Source organism: Pristis pectinata, chromosome 23, assembly GCF_009764475.1.
Source record: "Pristis pectinata isolate sPriPec2 chromosome 23, sPriPec2.1.pri, whole genome shotgun sequence".
In the NCBI taxonomy this organism is placed as follows: Eukaryota; Metazoa; Chordata; class Chondrichthyes; order Rhinopristiformes; family Pristidae; genus Pristis; species Pristis pectinata.
The window spans coordinates 15,301,972-15,321,452 of NC_067427.1; the positions used below are offsets into that span (position 1 = coordinate 15,301,972).

A 19,481-nucleotide genomic window follows, 5' to 3' on the forward strand; every position below is an offset into this window, starting at 1 on the left:
ATTTATTTTTGTTATTTTTGCTTAATTTCACACTATAGCTATGGGTATCATTCTCTTGAATTCTGTGATTTAATGCCATTATCTTAAATTGTAATTTTAAACTGGCAGTGTTGGGTCACACATTTAGCAAAAGACTGCTATCTCATCCTTTGCCCTTTCTTGCTTTCAACTCTGAAGTTCTTAGGGAATCTGTGGAAAGAAATAATAAGCCAAGAGAGAGGAGGTTGAGTGATGTTGTGAAGTCAAAAGTGAAGATTTTACATGCAAACATAATCCATTTCAACCGGACAGTGGGCTGCAATTAGGAATAATCAAACTCTGGGAGCTTTTCCAATCTCTAAAACCTGTTCTATCGTTCAATTGGATCATCGCTGACTTGATCAACTTGCCTTGGCTCCACATCCCTTATTATCCTGTCTAACAAAACCAAAATCACAAGTTTTTAAAATTTTCATTGATCCTTGTCCTCAGCCTCATTATGAGAGAAGTTCTAGAATTCCACAAAGTATGGAGTGAAGAAATACTTGCTGATTTCACCTCTCGACTTCCTTGTTCTAATTTTAAGGTTGGGCCTTCTTGCTGTGGACTCCCTAACAGTGTCATTAGATTCTCCCCTATTTTCCCAGTCAAATCCTTTAATTGTCCTAATAATCAATACTTCAATCTAAACTCAAGGGAATAGAAGACTTGTCTCTGTCATCTGTCTTTGTAACTTAGTGCTTTTTGAGCTGGTAGTTTGGTAAACTTACATTCCACCTTCTCCGAGAACTAATATGTTCTTTATCAAACTAACCTAAGGCTTTATGGGTCAATGGGTAGCAGTCAAAAGCAAGCCCAAAGTTTTCTTCCCTCAGCTTTTGGGGCATAAAGCCCAATTTATTGCTGTCACCCAAGCTGAGATCTTTCTGGAGCAACAAACAATCTGCTGGAGGAACATAGCGGGTTGAGCAACAATTTCTTTCCTCCCACAGATGCTGCTCGACCTGCTGAGTTCCTCCAGCAGATTGTTTGTTGCTCCAGATTCCAGCATCTGCAGTCTCTCATGTCTCCTGAGATCTTTCTGGGGTGTCTCTGATCTCCTTGACTCAGTTTCATCAACTCTGATATCTTTCGTAACTAAATCTGTTGGTTGTGTGTTAACATATTGAACTTTAACAGATCAATACAGATTGCCATCATACATTATTGCTTTGTAGGACTTTAAATTTGGGAACTTTCTCTCTGCAGTCACCTACAAAACAGTGACTAGTGGAGATGCTGCTAAGAAATTAAAAAAAGAATGTACATTTCTCAGTATAAATGACATTGTCTTCTCTCTCATCCCCTTGATATGCCTGTCACACAGTCTGTCAGGGCTGCATTGCACATATGTTGTCATCCCACTGCTGGCTTTCAGTAATTCTATTTCTGAATCGATTTCCTTGTGCAGCGGACAACACAGGCTGCTTTCAACAAACCTGTCATGGGGTAGAGAGCATGTATGATTGACTGAGGGATCACATTAACATGCTATGAACAGGAGGTGGAGCTTTGAGCATTAACGCAAGTTGCTAAAAGGTGGTATGGACTTCTTGAGCTCATTTGCTGAATAGGTGAATTTAAAGGATGGACTGCAGTGAATTAAGCAACAATATTTCAGAAGATTATGCTAATCTGTCCATGTTGGTGGCTGTAGCAGATGGTTTATGCTGCCTGTGAAACTGGTTTGGAGCAAGTAAGTTTCTCTCTCATTTTTTATCAGCACTTGTTCACTGCTATGTTTAAATATATTTCCATTGATCTCGGGTCACAACTGACCCTCAGATTTGTAATGCTTCAATATAGATGGGGACAAAAGGCAATTACAACAACTGACTTACCTTGTTGAAGTTGAGTTTGAACATTGGAGGAGAAAGGCATAAGAAACTGGATTAGGTCTGTATGCTGTTTCACACTATTTGAATGAGGTGATGGGAATACGTTTAGATAGAAGCAGGGAGTTCTATATTCCTGTGGTAATTTCAAAGAGACTGAGCACAAATATCAACTTTAATTTGAAGTTACCTTGCACCTTTACAGAGAATGTTATTGCTATCAAGGCTGCCAGTGTTTTAAACTTGATTTAATTGTATGAGCTCCATTTTGAGGTTTGAGTGCTCCTAAGTCTTTCAAAGCAAACTCTATGTGGTGCAGTCAGTTTTTTTGTCATTGAATCAATATTGATATTCAAAGAGAGAGCAAGCTAAAGTTGATGTGCTTGTACTTGAATAACGAGGGGGTAAGATGTCACTCATGATGGGGGCTTCTGTTTCCAAAAGTGATTGTTTCACAAAAACTTATTAGGCTGCCAAATAAAAGTAGAAAGATGAAAACAGGTGAAAGCAAAGCCTTTTACTTACGTGCAGTGTTGTGCAGGCATTTTATGGTGATTTGATGTGTTTACTTGGATCTTCATGCTCTACAGCAGCATATTTGTAGGTGTTATAAAATGTTTACACATAGTAATGCAAGAATCAGTTTCTTCTCACATCCTTACAATAAAAGATTAAAATGGTGTGCACTGAAATTCATCTCCTTTTAGCTATTTGCAGCCCATATATTTTTCTCTGGTTGACTTTAAAATTGAATGAAAATTCACACCTTGTGTAATTTCCTGACTGTTTCCCACGAACTCATTCCTGTGCACTGCAAAATCCCACTCTCCACCCAAATAAACGGACACCATTTTTGCTAGATGTTTTAACTTTGTCCTAAGTGAATTTTAGAATTGTGTATCATAGAAATTTTATCTTTGGGCATAAATAGCCATAGACACCTTGCAGAAGGCAAAATTTTAAGTTGCTGTATGTTTTTTTTAAGAATAGAATCTTGACAGTAATCTAGTTGCAATCCTTGACACTAGACATAAATAGTAAATCTCAAAACAGAACTAAAAAAATTGCTTTCAGGAGTGCATTACCTGATCTTCTTTTGCACAATGTCACTTAATCAATTGCTTTCCTACCTTCAGAGCTAGGAAACCATGCAACAGGGGATTTTTCACTTCAACGGCCATTGTTTTAGCACTGAGGCAAAACTTAAACTGTCAGCAGCTGCACTCAGCTTGAGGCTTAGTTCAGTTCTAATTTAAATGGTTCCTGAAAATTCTCTTGTGTTTTCCACTTTTCCTCTTTTTGCAGGGAAGCTACTGATTGAGATCAGAGAGGGTATCAATTTTAGTGAAAATTGAGGAAAAGTCCCATAAAAAGCTAAGTTACAATGCATGCTTTGATGGTGAGTTCAAATAAGTTGAATCCTGGCAAAATAAGTCATTTGAATCCTGGCATTTTTAATGAACTTTAGTCTCTCTATGTGATTGTCAAAGCAGGAACACAGATTGTGTGGAGAAGGGGAGGGAAATCCATCGTCCATAATGTAAAAGTGGATTTTCTCATTGACCAGCCAAGGATAAATGGCATCTCTGAGTTGGAGTGCTGAACCTTGCAGACTGAGGCTGGGGCATGTGAATGCCCAAGGTGCCATTCTAGAAAACTGAATCATGTAATGTCCTTAAAAAGACATCTGTGGGGCAAGGATTATAAGCAGAGCAATGGCCAGCTCTTTTAATGTGCTGCTAGCAACATGATTTACATGATTCTTCAACTCCTATTTACTTAAAATAGTATTACAGGATCTTTTGTATCACTTAATAAAGTGGGCATGGTCTCAGTAATGTCTCATCTGAATAAATGACATTTCTGACAATGTGGCACTTCTTCCCACTCACCATAGCTACACTGAAATGCATTACAAAACTGCTGTATGAATCTATGAAATGTAGATTACAGGTATGTATTCAAATTTCTGATAATCACAGCATATCAAATCTTTGATGCATGATGGATGGCTTTGGCAGAGTTAGAGAAAAAGCTGAAACATTTCCACAGGCTGGGCAACTTGATTATGTAAAATCTTTTGATCAGGATTGCTTAAGTATAGTAGTCTCTTCTCTGCTTGATATTTGAACTAAGTGACAGCTATAGCATTGCAGATGCTCAGGCAAAGGCCAGAACATGGCAAGGAAAGTAACATTTCCATTTCAATCAAATCTACTCCAAGGTCAGGAATTCCTTAAAAGAATGAAGACAGTAAGATGAGGGCTGTAGACATTGCCAATGAGATAAACTGTGATATCTCTGGAATAATGATCATTATCTGCTTTAACTTCAGATTCAATCTATGCAGCAAAAGGCGGTGCAATGAGGTCAAGTCTGAAATCAACTGTGAAACCCTTTTTGCTAAATATAAATTAAAGCATATATTAATGTTGATGTGCTCAAACGTGGCCAAATGGTGTATAAAACAAGCTTTGCACCTGGAGATAGAAATGAAAATATGTGCAACAGAGATGGATAACATTTTAGATGTCAAAGGAATCGAAGGATTTAGATACAGTATGAGAAGGAAGGTTGATTAATGTAGCAGAATTGAAGTGCAGTTTGACCAACTCTTGATAATAATTTTTATATTGGCTGGAATAATAATTATAATTAATGGAAATATATCTCATTAATAAATTAATAAGGGGAAATCTTAGTATTGGTACTGGGATGCTATTAGAGGGAGAGATCCTGGAGTCACTAAGAAACTGCTACGTGCTTCTACATATAGCTTTAGAGGATAACTGACTTGGTGAATTAAGATGGACTGAAAGGATTTACTCCTTTAGAATCATCTTGATTTAAAATTTACAATTTCCTCATATTTCTCCAGTATCCATTCACTTTTCATATGGCTTTTTCAATGCGAGTAAACCATTTTAGTTGGGCACATAATGTCTTCCTTAACCTGTAGAGTGTAGGGCTGCCAAGTTTGAGCAGCATATGTTCTGGTGTCTTAATGCTGTAGAATTTCAGAAGTGTTTCCTTTAGGAATTGATGAAATTCAAAAACTGCTTTATCTTCCCATGGATTCTACAATTGTATAATTGACATTCCTAGGAAGTGAAGTTAGATGTAATTTATTAGGTAATTAATTGTGTGTGTTCTGTGATAGTAATGAGGTTTTTTAATTCTTTCTTAAAGAATGGTGATGACTCAGTCCTCACTAAATAACGGATTGCTTAGGAATACTCTCAGAACCAAAAACAATCTTAATTGCTAACAGTGAGTGACATAATTTACCATAAATTTGGCTAAACTGAAACTGACCATATTCTCACGGAGAGAGAAAAGTCTTATTTTTGAAACTCATCAGGATAGATTTAAAATCCATTTCAATCAGATTAAATTGGTATTTTGAAGGCATTTATCCCCAGACCTCCATGTTTATTTTCCTAGAAATGCAGTTGTAGTATAATCAATAGATTCAACTAGAATGAGTTTTTTTTAAGAAAAAGCATTAGTATTTGTAAGGATTTCAAAAATGTCAGTCTCCTTTATTTCTGGATTGAATACTGGTCACAGGCCTCCAATCTGAAACCCTCCACCACCACCCTCTGCCTCCTACCACCAAGCCAATTTTGTATCCGATTGGTCAGCTCACCCTGGACCCCATGTGATCTTACCTTCTGGGCCAGCATACCATGCAGGAGCTTGCCAAATGTCTTACAACATTTAAAAGACATTTGGACAAGTACATGGATCGGAACAGTTTAGAGCAATTTGGGCCAAATGCAAGCAAGTGGGACTGGCTTAGGTCGGCACCTTGGTCAGCATGGACGAGTTGGGCCAAAGGGCCTGTTTCCATGGTGTATTACTCTGTGATTAAGTGGGCTGCTTCCTAGCAAGAAAACGTAAATCAGCAATTCTAGATATCATTGGCTTTTATTTTCATTTTCCTTTCCTCTTCTTGCACTAGGTGGCTTTCTTGACCAAGTGTGCAAGTTTGAAGGCTAGTGCCAGACCCACCACCAGTTAAGATATCGTTAATAGTCACATGTACATCGAAACACACAGTGAAATGCATCTTTTGCATAGAGTGTTCTAGGGGCAGCCCGCAAGTGTCGCTATGCTTCCAGCACCAACATAGCATGCCCACAACTTCCTAACCCGTACGTCTTTGGAATGTGGGACAAAACCGGAGTATCCGGGGAGAATGTACAAATTTCTTACAGACAGCGGCGCGAATTGAACCCGGGTCGCTGGCGCTGTAATAGCATTACGCTAACCGCCACACTACCGTGCCTGCTGTGTATAGCCAGCTGCTTAATGATGGGAATGCCAGCAGGGCTGATAAGCCCTTTCTACTTGTTTGCTTGATCTGTATTGAGCATCTTTCCGCAGCAGCCTTGTTCAAAATCTGGTGTAGTCAACAGATTTCATTTCATAACTCTTGAAACATTGCATTTTGATGATTTTTTTCCTTGTAATAAAAGGTTCTTTTATTAAAGCAAATAAAATGGCCTGCTATTCTAGATCATTTACTTTTGAAGTGAAATGTAAGATACAAATTTTACAGACAGCTGGTTCTTGCAAACACCAGTGAAAATCTGTTACAGTTAAGAGTTAAATGTTACCTCAGGCAGTGCTCTGTATTTTCATGCTGAGAAATCTTTTGTCCATCAAGGAAAGCCAAAAAAGCCTCAATTTAATACCATAACTGAAAGGCAATACCTCTTATAGTGCAGCACTCAATCAATACAATACTGGAAGTGTCAGCCTAGCTTCTGTGTTGATGCTTCTGGACTTGAACTCACAGCCATCTGATATGGAGGCAATTTGTGGAAATGTGTGAAAAGCCATTCTGTCTCCTATCTAGAGTAAATCTGGAATAAAAAAAACAAGCTACTTAAGGAACTCAGTGGGTCAAGCAGTATCTGTGGAGGGAAAGGAATGATTGATGTTTTGGGTGGAGACTGCATCAGGATCTGATACAGGGTCTCGACCTGAAATTGCGACCTTTCCTTTCCCTCCACAAATGCTGCCTGACCAACTGAGTTCTTGCTTTGTGCTCTCTCCTGTCTATCTGCTTTGTCGTGGAGAGATGGACGTCCAGAAGGACAAAACAATACTTGAAAATAGTAATAGCAAGGGAGAAAACACCTTTTTAAAGCAGTGATTCTGTGCATTCTACTTATAATGGCTGAATACAGTGCAGTTGCCTGGTTACATCATTGAATTTATTATATAGCAAAGCTTTTAATGAAAAGGCCAAATATAGAGCAGGTTTAAATAACTTCAGAAGTAGCTATTTCAGCATGAGTCCATTGTTTTGCACTTTGCTCTGTGGGTGAAATTACAGGGTCCATAGTGCAAGAAATATTTGGAATTGAAAGTATTTCATGTGCTGTGACAACATGCCCCATAAACACCTAGACTTTGTGCTCTTTCCTTGTGGCATTTGACTGAATTTCATGAAATTCGATTGGTGCAGTGAGCATCATAGGCACTTCTTCTGTCAATTAGCCATAAAACATAAAACAGTACAGCACAGAACAGGCCCTTCGGCCCACATTGTTATGCTAATCCCTCCTCCCTAGAGAATGCCCATATCCCTCCATTTTCCTCTCATTCATGTGCCCATCCAAGCCCCTCTTAAAAGCCCCCAATGAATTTGCCTTCACCACCCTATCAGGCAACGCATTCCAGGCATCCACCACTCTTCTGAACCTACCCCCTCTCACCTTAACTGCATGCCCTCTGGTATTGGATTGCTCAATAATGGGAAAAAGATATTTCTTGTCCACCCTATCTATGCCCCTCATAATTTCATACACTTCCTACAGATCACCCCTCAGCCTCCACCGCTCCAGGGAAAAGAGCCCAAGTTTGTCCAGCCTTTCCTGATGGCGCATGCCCTCTAATCCAGGCCGCATCCTATTTAACCTCCTCTGCACCCTCTCTAAAGCCTCGACATCCTTCCTATAGTGAGGTGACCAGAATTGCACGTAATACTCCTGAAGCGGCCTAACCAGAGTTCCATAGCATTGCTGTTGCATGCTATGGCTCCCACAGCACTACTTTGTACTGTACCCTATTACCCAATTGCTTTCAATGTGTTGCACTGAATCCTCTTCTAATTAGTGTTAGCTATCCCTCCCATAAAGTTAGTTCACAATGTAGAATACCCTTCAGTATGTGGCATCTTCACCAGGGGACTGCCGTGCTCTGCCAAGCACCTGAGGTCTTGCAAAGTTGACCCGAGGTCTTGTAAAGTTGACATTGCTGACTTCTGCCCTGATGCCCTTCTGGCTTTCAATTCTGGCCTCTTTTAAATCTAGAATTTTTTTCTTTCGCTCCTTCTTGCTATTCCTTTCTCATGTTCCCTCTTTTTCTATCTTTCAGCTCTCTTTCAATCTTTCACTTACTTTCAATCTCCTTCTATATCTCTCTCACTCTTTTGCTCTTTTTATCTCTGTTTCATGCTTTCATTCAGTCCTGATCTTTGGCACTCTTGCTTTCACTCCCTCTCTTCCCCCTCACTTTCTTTTCTGTGCTCTCTCTAGTATTCTCCCTCTCTCACGCTCTTCTGTCAGCACCTGCGTTAAATGTTATCTGATGACTCTATCACCATGCTCTTCAACATGTTTTACTGTACTAGTGTTACTATCTACTTCCAACTTCTTTTTCCCCTTAACTGCTGACTGGCCTGCATTCTATACTTTTGAAACCAAAATCTAATTTCTAAGAGCCCATTGTGCTATTATCAAGATTTGCAAGTATTGTAATGCATTATCTGGAAAAGATTATGCATTCACAAATCCAAAATGACTGTCATCTCATTTCAACAAGACTGGTTGTTGTTGGGCAGAATTAGATTCCATCATACTGCAGCCCTGCTGGAATTTTGATTGGTTATTGTGATGCTCTGAGGATAGGTGGACTCTGTGGAAATTTAGTAGCTGGGCAGTTCACTTCATAAAGTCATCCTTCAGTTTTATCCCGCTGGGATTCATAGAGTCTGCTGGCTGGAATCAGACCACTCATTCCAAATGGTCTTTGTTGGTCCTTGTGCTCCATTTGAGCCTCCATGGATTCTACTGAGCTCCATCCCTAACCCTGTTACTGCTACTTATCGATAACCTTCCCAAATACCATCCAAATATGCTCATAATTATGCTAATTATTTCATCTCTTGCACCATTATGCTTTGACCCTGGGAGGCAAGAAATAAAACTGCAACTCTTCTTATTTGACGGATTATGGAATTATACCAAGGAAAAATATTCTGATCTGCAGCTTGAAGATGGCTGGCTGAGGATCTGGATGACCTCTTTGTATGGCTTTCTATTCCAGCTGTATAATTTACTGAACACTTGTTCAGTAGTCTGTTTGAGGTTGGGTCTCAACTAGTCAGGGTTAGATAGATCTTAGAGCAGGATAAAATGTCAGCATAACATTGTGGGCCAAAGGGCCTATACTGTGCTGTAGTGTTCTATGTTCTACACACAGCCTCAAGGGGATTTATAAACGATGTTTGCTCAACATCCCTGCATGGAAGGCTTTCTTTGGTGACACATCTGGTCCTTGTTGCAAATATGTAAAAACTCCATCAGCTACCTGTGAAATGCATGATTTCAAGGTACAGGGATCTCCATATAGTAAGTGTTCTTTAAAATCTTGTATCTGTGCCCAATTCCCATGAACTATTTGTATTATAAATTTCTATGTCCACATTTATAATGGAAATGCCATATGAAGGATTGTCACAATGTAATTGCACTCTGTCCCGTCAAGATATCGCACTGACAGGAGGGTGAAATTAATGCGTAACAGTCTTGCAGAAAAGACACCCAATATAAGAGCTGAATAACTGACTTTAAATTGGGAGCTAAATTATTTTTGCAACACTTTGTACACTTGTTTCCTTTGAAGACCTCACCAGATCTCGACTTTATGTGGTGGCATTGGTGGGGGGGATTCAGAGAATGTTTTCTTTTTCTTCCTGCCAGCACCCTTCGCCTCCACTGATGTAGTCACCCTCCATTTACTTGCATCCACATTCTCAAATGTCCTCCCAGCTGACTTCCATCCTTCATAAATTTCAGTAAATCAAACTTTCAACACAGCCTCGTCACCTACGACCCTTCCACCTTCACAACCTCACTTGTCTCAGTGCTCCCCTTCGCTCAGCCTTCTTAAGAAACCTTTTCTGGTGAAGTGACCCAGCTTCATTCCTCTGATTTATCCCTGGTGAGATCCCAGCCTTCGGAACTCCGGTAAAACCATTTTACAAGTTTCCTCCCATTGAAGTACCCTGTCTTACCTTACTTCAGTTTGATTTCCCCATCAAAATTAATCTTCAAGGAAAGACATACTGTGAGTGCCAAATTAGTCAGGATGTGCACAAGCTTAGGGAGCATGGCAAGCAAGGGCACAGTTGTCTCCAACCCCCCCCCCCATATTTATCATTTTTAAAAAATGAAGTAGGGAACTGTTCACAACAATGAGGATGGGTGGATGTCACTTGGACTTGGATTGTTTTCTCTGGACCATCAGAGGCCCAACAGAAGTTTATGAAATTATGAGAGGCATAGATATTCATTCCCAGGGTAGAAATGTCAAATACTGGAAGGCATTAGTTTCAGGTGAGAGGGGTAAAGTTTAAGGGAGATGTATGGGGCAAATGTTTTACACAGAAGCTGATATATTTGAATCCTTGCACATGCCCCTGAAGTTAGTGATTTTGAGTTATAAATGAGGAGTTACTGAGGGCTAAAGTCAACATTTCAGCAGTTCCTCTCTCTCTCCCCCCACACCTGACCCCCTCCCCCCACTCACCACCACCTCCTATGCCCCCCACTCATATCGTTCTTGCTTTTTCTTTTCTATCAGCCATGGCTTTATTGGTAGCACATTCACTTCTGTGACAGAGGTTACAGATTGAAATTTAAGACCCAAGCACTAAAATCCACATTGACATTCCAATGCTATATTGAGTGTGTGCTGGCCTGACAATCATGGCCCTATCGTACCTATGAATTAGATGTAAAGGATCCCTTGCCATTAATTTGAAGATGAGCATGCAAGTTTTACCTGACTAAGAGATATCCCTTGCTCAATGTGATGAAAAATGTGTTATGTAGTGATGGCACCATGGGTAGCCAGAGTGATGATGATTTTTTCTCTTTTGGTATTGGTTTATTATTGTCACTTGTACCGAGGTACAGTGAAAAACTTGTCTTACAAACCGATCGTACAGGTCAATTCATTACACAGTGCAGTTACATTGAGTTAGTACAGAGTGCATTGAAGTAGTACAGGTAAAAACAATAACAGTACAGAGTAAAGTGTCATAGTCCATCTTATTGTATAAGGGAACCGTTCAATAGTCTTATCACAGTGGGGTAGAAGCTGTCCTTAAGTCTGGTGGTACATGCCCTCAGGCTCCTGTATCTTCTACCGGATGGAAGAGGAGAGAAGAGAGAATGTCCCGGGTGGGTGGGGTCTTTGATTATGCTGGCTGCTACACCAAGACAACAAGAGGTAAAGACAGAGTTTTGAGTCAAATAGCTTTCCTGTGATTTGTGCATGAAGTGTTCTCCATAAATACTCTGTGCAAAACAAGAGATTATCTGTACATTTTCACACAGCTTTTTGTGGGAGCCTGCAATTTGCCAATTGGCTGCCATGCTGTCTATATTACAACTTCAAAAAGTGGTTCATTACCTCTCACTTTGGAGCATCCTGGAGGGGACTTTTTACAGCTTTCTCATTTGGCTTGTATCTTCAAGTAAAATCCTTTTCTCTTGGAGTTCTAGATTGAAGTTGGCTTTAGGATCCCACAGGCATCAGCAGTTCCTTGCCCGAGATAGTGATCCCTGATAGTGTATGTCAGAAAGCTTTATTGCCTTTTTAAAATTGCAAAATATATTTCAAAGATAGAGGCAGAAGTTGTCTTGTAAATGAAATAGTGCCCTAGTTTGTACCCCAAGCATTGCTAATAATGTGAAAGCTATGAAAAAAAGCAGAATAGGATTTGGCATTCATACATGGATGGAAGGGGGAATGGGACTGATAGGGGTGCTCTGAGAACTGAGAACACATTGCAGGCTCCCGCAAAGACTCAATGGGTCGATTAGCCTCCTACATCATAAAGGAATGTGAGAATGGCCGGTCAATTCCCAACAATGTCAGCCCACACATGAAACTGTGTAAGGGCTGCTATAACCAGCAAGAATGAATGCCATTCAATGAAAATCAAAAATTCTGCAGCTGCTGGAAATCTGAAATGAAGCAAGAAAATGCTGACAGCACTCGCCAGTTTAGGCAGCATCTGTGGGTAAAACAAACGGAGTTGACATTTCAGATCATAGACCTTTTGTCAGAACTGGGGAAAAAGGGAAGGCAAGTTGGTTTTAAGTTGCAGAGAGGTTGGGGACGGGTGGATAAAGTGAATACCTCTGATAGTGTACATCCTGGGTTGCTGCAGAGATAAGCTGTAAACAAAGTCCTCTAATCAATCGGTTAATGGTTACTGTTGAAGAGAGCGAACTTGAACAAAGCAACATAAAAGCTATGAAGTGAGGGCAATTAGAGAGTGAGAGTACAAGCAAAGGAATGTAAATGTTGCAAAATTCTGTGTTGGGGACATGCTCAGCATCTCCTACAGGTCTGCATGCTGCAACTTTTATATTCCTTTGTGTTGCCACTCTCCATCTGCTCTCATTTTGTAGCTTTTATTTCGCTTTATTCAGATTTGCTCTCTCTAACTGCCCTGATTAACCCATCAATTAGATAACCACATTTACATCTTATCCCCACAGCAACCCAGGCCTCACCTTATCAGAGGTATTCAACTTGACCTATCCATCCCTCCCCCAGCCTCTCTGCAACTTAAAGCCGACTTGTTTTCTCTCTTTCCTCTTTCTGATGAACAGCCTGGGACCTGAAATGGTAGCTCTGTTTCCCTTTCCATATGTACTGTAAGTATGAATGCCTCTCCATTAGGAGCAGAGAGGACAGAGAATTAATTCCTGTCTTTGATATGGAGAATGGTAAATGAGTCATTCTATCATTTATTAGAGCTGTTATCTGAGAAATACAGATTTGTTGAGTTTGACCCTGAAGGAAAATAAAAACAAAGACTGTATTTAGCAGGCTCTAGAGGTTTTCCATTAGCTGGCCTCTACATTGTACCGACGCCAATGAGCACACATAGAGCCACACAGTGCTTGATGTCAGTTATTTTGCTGTTTACGTGTCAGATGTGTTTGCTGACTGCCAGCACGACTCAGTGACTCAGATTTCTCTGTCCCTGAAATGACTGGAATAGAGCCTGCAATGGCCAGTTATTTTGTTTGAATTCTTCCAGTTGGCAGGATATATTTTTCATGGTTTCCCCAATGACTCACAAAGAATAAGTAAACGAGCTTGCAAAATTTCCAAATAACAGTCACAGTCCCATCAAGCTGTTGTACTGAATTATGAAGATAAGTATATCATTGGTCCTGCACATTGATTTAGAGCCAGATGTGAAATATGATATTTCTATAAACCAGACATAGTAAGGTAAAGTAGTTTGGATTAAGAAGTCTCCCTTTCCCTCCCATATTTGACTCTTAAAAGAATGCCATTATGAATGGTGTCTCTGATATTGTAACAGGGTTGGTAATATACACCATCAGTAAATTTGTTTATCCCATTCTTGCCACATTCATTCCTCCTCCCTTGATTTGAGCCAGCAGTAACTCAGACAACCTGCTCGCTGGCCTCTGCCAGTAGAACTGTGTTGATCTGTCTGCTTGAAATAGAACTGTTTCTCTCTCCATTTTCCCCACTCTGGGACAAAATTCCTTGATTCTGTCATCTGAACATACAGCAAATGCAGGGGAACCCCACCACTGACGTGTGACATTCTTAATTGTATACCATCCAACTCGGACATCGTGTATTGATGAGGTAAGATTTTAGAGCAGCTTCATCATACAGATTGCAGCAGTTAAAGACGACAATGGCCGTTAACATCTTCTCAACAGAGAATCAGATTTATTATCACTGACATATGTTGTGAAACTTGTTGTTTTGCAGTGGCAGTACAATGCAAGACATAAAAATTACTAAACGTTACAAACACAAAATGCTGGAGGAACTCAGGTCAGGAAGCATCTATGGAGGGAAATAAACAGTCAATGTTTTGGGTCGAGACCCTTCATCAAGACTGGAAAGGAAGAGGGCAGGAGCCAGAATAAGAAGGTCAGGGAGAGGAGGAGCACAGGCTGGCAGGTGATAGGTGACAGCATTTTGTATGTATTGCTCCAGATTCCAGCATCTGCAGAATCTCTTGTGTCTCTGTATAAGTTACAAAAATAGTGCAAAAGAGGAATAACAAGGTAGTGTTCATGAGCCGTTCAGAAAAGATCCCATGACTAAAAAGAATAGTGTGAACTGCAGCTTACCGTAAGTGTTGTTGAAATCAAAACAATTTAATTTCTTTCTCTGTTACCTCTTTCAGCCAAGATCTCCAAAAAATCTTTCTGCTCCTCCAATTCTGGCATCTTGTTTTCTTCCAGCTGTCCTTTCATTTGCAATGACCCTGGGCTCGGAAATTCCCAGTCTAAATCAATGCCTCTCCTTTACAACAGTGCTGAAAACCTACCTCTTTGTTTTTGGCCACCTGTACTAATATCTCCTTTCAGAGTTCAGCTTCACATTTCGTTAGATAACTCTCCCGTGAGGCACTTTGCTATGTTCAAGGCACTATTTTAATGCAATTTGTGTACAAGTTGTTTTTCTGTTTAGTCCTCGCATTTCCCTTGGATTTGCCTTGGTTGTGAAGAGTCAGGACAACTCAATTCACTTAATAAAACTTGAGACACTTTCCAAAAATCAGATGGGAGTATTTGCAAAAGGGCTTCAGTAAATAGGGAAAGGAAGTAAGTAGATGTGGACGTTGGCTAAGTGTGAAGAATGTATTCAGCAGTGTGAGAGCTAGGTGTTAAATGTAAAGGTAAAAGCAACATATTTAATAAAAGGAGAGAGAAAACCAGGAACAACAGATCATTTAGCCTATCATCAGTTCGAGGAAAAATGCTGGAAATTTGTTAAGGAAGTGGCAATATACACTTGGAAAATAACATTAGGACTGGGCAGAGTTGAGAAGCATTCATGTTTGACAAATCTGATGGACCCTTTTGACCTTCTGTATCTTACAAAATTGGGCACCAGTGGAAGTGACAAATTTGGACCTTCAGAAGGTCTTCAATAAGGTGCAGCACGCTGATTATTGAAGAAAATTAGAGCACGTGGGATTGAAGGTTGTATCCTGGCATGGATTAAGGATTGGTAAATGGACAGAGAACTGAGAGGAGGAACAAACATGTTATTTTTGGGTTGGAAGGCGATAATTAGTGGGGTGCCACAGAGGTAGTTGTCCTAACTGTTTGTGATATTATCACTGATTTGGATGAGGGAGATGAAGTGTAGATACTCAAGTTGTTGATGTTACAAAGCTGGGTGGCAGTGTGGGTTGTGAGGAGGAAGCAGAAAGGCATTAGAGGGCATTGAAGGGATAAGGGAAAGAGTGAGAATGCAGCCCTTATAACATGGAGAAGTGTGATGCCATGCACTTTGGCTGGTTTTGCAAATTGGCTGCCTATATTAGGTTTCTACAAACTTATCTGCAAAGTCCCAAAGTCATGAGTGAAAGCAGAAATTCTGGGATAATCTGATATTTGTTCTTCAGTCGTACTTAAGTCTATATTTGCTTTTGGAGTGAATGCATGTTGTGAAAGAAGACCAAGTCAAGAATGAAGGCAGCTGCATGTAGCATATTTTTATCATTGTTTACCAAAAGGTGATCAGCTATGATCTTACTGAATGGTGGATCAGGCACAAGGTCCTAATGGCCTATTTGTTCCAGTTCTTGCCTTTGGCCCACCAAGTCCACACTGACCACCAAGTTCCCATTCACACTAATCCTCCATCAATCCCATTTATCCCAATCCCCATATTCCAATCAGCTACCCGCAGATTCTGCCACACACCTACATGCTAGAGGCAATTTACAGTGGCCAATTAACCCACCAACTTGTATGTTTTTGGAATGTAGGAAGAATCTAGGGGGAATCCATGCAATTACAAGGAGAACAGGCAAACTCCACACAGGTGGTGGTGGAGGTCAGGCTTGGAGCAGTGAGGCAGCAGCACTACTTGCCGTGGGGATATGTTGTAGAGGTCATTTGGGACAGTTAGACAGTGAAAATATGAAGGAGCATACAAAGTTGTGCAAGGCTACAGGATATGCTCAGCAGGTTAGGCTATGCTGATCAAGAAAGAAAAACCGATCGATTATCGCGGATGGATAACAGTGGAAATGGCCAGTTCTGATACAAACAGAAAAAGCAAGTTACAGCACACCCTCGCGTGACAGAGGGGTTGTGTTCCTAGAAAACTGTCCATATTGCAGTTTTCCATAAGGTGAATCCTTGACAAACATTGACAAAATTTGTTGTTTCTTTCGCATTTGTGTTCATTTAGCTATTTTTTTTCTCCCATGAATTCTGTAACAGCGAATTTTTATTCCGTACCTCAAATTTTTTGGAAGTGATGTGTGAATTCTGTAAGGTCAACTTTCCTTTACCCAAACCACCGCAATGCAGGGGTACGCTGTACTTGATGTACAGTGCTCCACGTGGCTGCAATGTGCCCAGATAGAGTGCTGTTCTACAAGTTTTCATTGGGCCTCATTAAATTAATGCATATTGTGAAAGAGGACCAGGAGAACTGCATATAACCTATTTGCAATGTTTACCAAAAAAGTTACAAAAATTATGCAATTTCCAAATATCTGTTATATTTACATAGAATGTAGAATGGATCTGGATATTGAGTTGGAAACCTTTCTCAAACTTTTGGGCCCATGTTGGCTGGTTTTGCAAGTACCTTTTGTTTAATGTTTAGATGGTGCTGATGTGTTAATAACACTTGAATCAGAAAATTTACAAATTTAAAAATTCTGCCAAACTTCCAACATCAGCCATCTCACAGTGCTACTTTGGGATCTTGATGTGTATTAATTGGCTGCCCACGTTAGGTTTCAAAACTTGTCTGTAAAGTTCTTTGTTAGGTCTTGAAGTCATGGGCGCTGCTTTCCTGTCCCCATTGTTATTTGCATAAACGTGACACAAAGTAGATCAACAACATGTATTGCACAGACCTACCCAGCAGAAAGAGGGCAATCCCACCCGAGACCCAACATTGGATTCCCTTGCTAGATTGAAAAGATGGGTTGGATGAGGAACAGCAAAGTTGGCATGAGAGCTCGTTGTGGAATGATGCTGGGAGGTGGAACTGGCCTTGTTGATGGAATAGTGAATTAAAATCCTAAATTCTGAGCAGATTGACTGTAGCAGAAGACCTCTGAATGCCTTTGAGATGTTGCCAGCAATGATTGGCAAGATAGTTGGTTGTTAGTCCTAGGCATAAGTGCAAATGAGTAAGCAAATTGACATTGTCACTTCTACTTCGTGAGCACCATTGTTCAATTTTCAGGCATTAGTCAAGTATAATTGATTACATGCTGAATTGATTAGGCTACATTGTAATAGGTCATTGCTTTCAATGACTAAATAAACTAATCTAATTTCTGTTTGATGTTTTCATACTTTAGGAGCAAGGCCAAGAATAGTGGCCCAGTACAGCGTGGAGAACATGAATGTGGTCAAGTTTTCACCAGATAAGGTGAGGTCATTTGTTTTAATCGAGAATCATAAAAAGTGTGCTTAGCAAAAAAAAAATCAGTTTCTGATTTTATTCATTATTTTAAGAAAGGACATGAGAATGAGAGAAAGAGAATAGGCATTAGCCTGGTGTAAGAGGGATTGTGCAGAAGATTTAAGAATGTTTTTCATATGGAGAGAAAGGAAAGTCTTTCCACAAAATGGGCATTTCAGAAAGAAGAAAGAGGGTTTATCCCATGCATAATATTGTGATTTGTGAAGGTGGTGGAGGTCATTGTGATTTGAAGCATGCTTTGATTGGATATTTGCTAATAAATGGAATATTTTATTACTGTATTTCAAAGCAGGCCACTTTAATTGGACCAAACAAGGTAGCATGGGGACACAAGAGCCAGCAGGTGCCGGAAATACCACGTGCAGGCCTATGCTCTTAAAACTGTAAAATTGCAGTGTCACCAAAAGATATCCTTGGGATCTGTTCGAGGTTAATCACTGACTTAGTGATCCCTACTTACAGACTGGGGAAAAACTTATAAATTTCAGAATGTAATTTGAAAGAAACCAACACGTACAGAGTGTCTTTTTAATTGCTTCAAACTGCAACATTGGTCTTTAAGAGGATCAAATGCCAACACCATTTCCTATTGAGATGTTGAAGTCTAGTTCCATGTGTTCCATGTGCAGAATTTGAGGGAATCAGCCAAACGATGCAAATGAATGAGAAATTTTAGACTTAAGCAAGTCAGACCCAAAATCACTTCCGTGTTTTCTACAACCCTTCCCACTGCTCCACGACTCTGTTCCCTGAATCAGGTACTCAACCCCATCTTCATGAAACTGACTATGATCCCAGATCGGAACTGTAAGATTTCACTGTCTTGGGAAGGCTCTTTTGGGATATATTTAGCCAGGAATGAAATATTACCTGACTAATGCAATTTCAGACAGATCTTTTGGTGAAATTTTTACTCCTGCCCCTGTCTATCTCTATTATATAATCTGATTTACAATTCTTAAGGACCAAAATGGAGAAATAGCTGGTGAGTACCATTCCGTCGATCTTGAGAGCACAGCTAAAACACCCCAGATTGGGCAGCTAAAGAGTAAAAGGTACCAGGAGAGCCAATCAAGCACAGAAGGTAAACAGCAAGGAACCAATACATTGTTGCCTTTGGTGGACGCCAGTGATGTCAGAGTTCAAGTGGCCCCAATGGTAGGTGTCCTGAACGTTGTATTTGTCATGTCAACATTTAACCCAGTGTGTGATTGTGTTAGTGCATGTGTATGTGTGCCTCTTGTGGTAGCAGTGTCAAGTGTGCATTGTGTATTGCCGCCTTGCTGAACATCTTTTAGAAGTATACATATCGAATCGCATGCTGCATAGCTTTGGCTATGGGCACTTTCATGTTCTGATTACATTTGCAATCCATTTTGCACTATAATCTGATATCACAGAAAAAGCATGATCAATGATAGGCACTTGAGAATTATGTGTCGCATATTGGGAGCCAGAACAAATCAGAAGTCACTAGCACCTTCTCTCATTGTCACTAAGTTTTGTTTTATAGTAATTTGATAAAAAGACACATAAAACTACATGAATGTCAGTCTTAAAGAGGAGGAGGTATTTGCTTTGATTTCATGATGACTGAAAGTAATTGAAGTAGCAAAAAAAAACAAGGGCTACAAAACCTGGCAGTATTACAGTCTGGAAGAAGGAAAGGATAGATTGCTGCAGCGTATAGACAGGCAGGCAGAGTGGCAGAGGCATGGCAGATGAAGTTTAATGCAGAGAAGAGTGATGCATTTTGGTAGGAAAATTGGGGAGAGACTATAACATAAAGAATATTGTTCTAAAAGTGGCACAAAACCGAGGTACATGGGTGTACGTATGTACAAACCA

At 40.1% G+C, this 19,481-nt stretch overlaps 1 protein-coding gene across 3 annotated transcripts in view; it reads left to right on the forward strand.

The window, feature by feature from the left end:
- The window catches only part of LOC127582154 (G-protein-signaling modulator 1-like), a 182,524-nt gene that overhangs the window by 139,585 nt on the left and 23,458 nt on the right, over positions 1-19,481 (forward strand). Inside the window, exons 1-3 of one of the 3 annotated variants that reach the window (XM_052037205.1) lie at positions 1,454-1,714; positions 17,509-17,579; positions 18,597-18,791. In XM_052037205.1, coding sequence (XP_051893165.1) covers positions 17,550-17,579; positions 18,597-18,791 — 225 coding nt within the window. In that variant the 5' untranslated portion in view covers positions 1,454-1,714; positions 17,509-17,549. Of the gene's footprint in view, positions 1-1,453; positions 1,715-13,640; positions 13,800-17,508; positions 17,580-18,596; positions 18,792-19,481 lie in introns of those variants that run through there. The other 2 variants (XM_052037206.1, XM_052037204.1) reach the window with 2 other exon arrangements.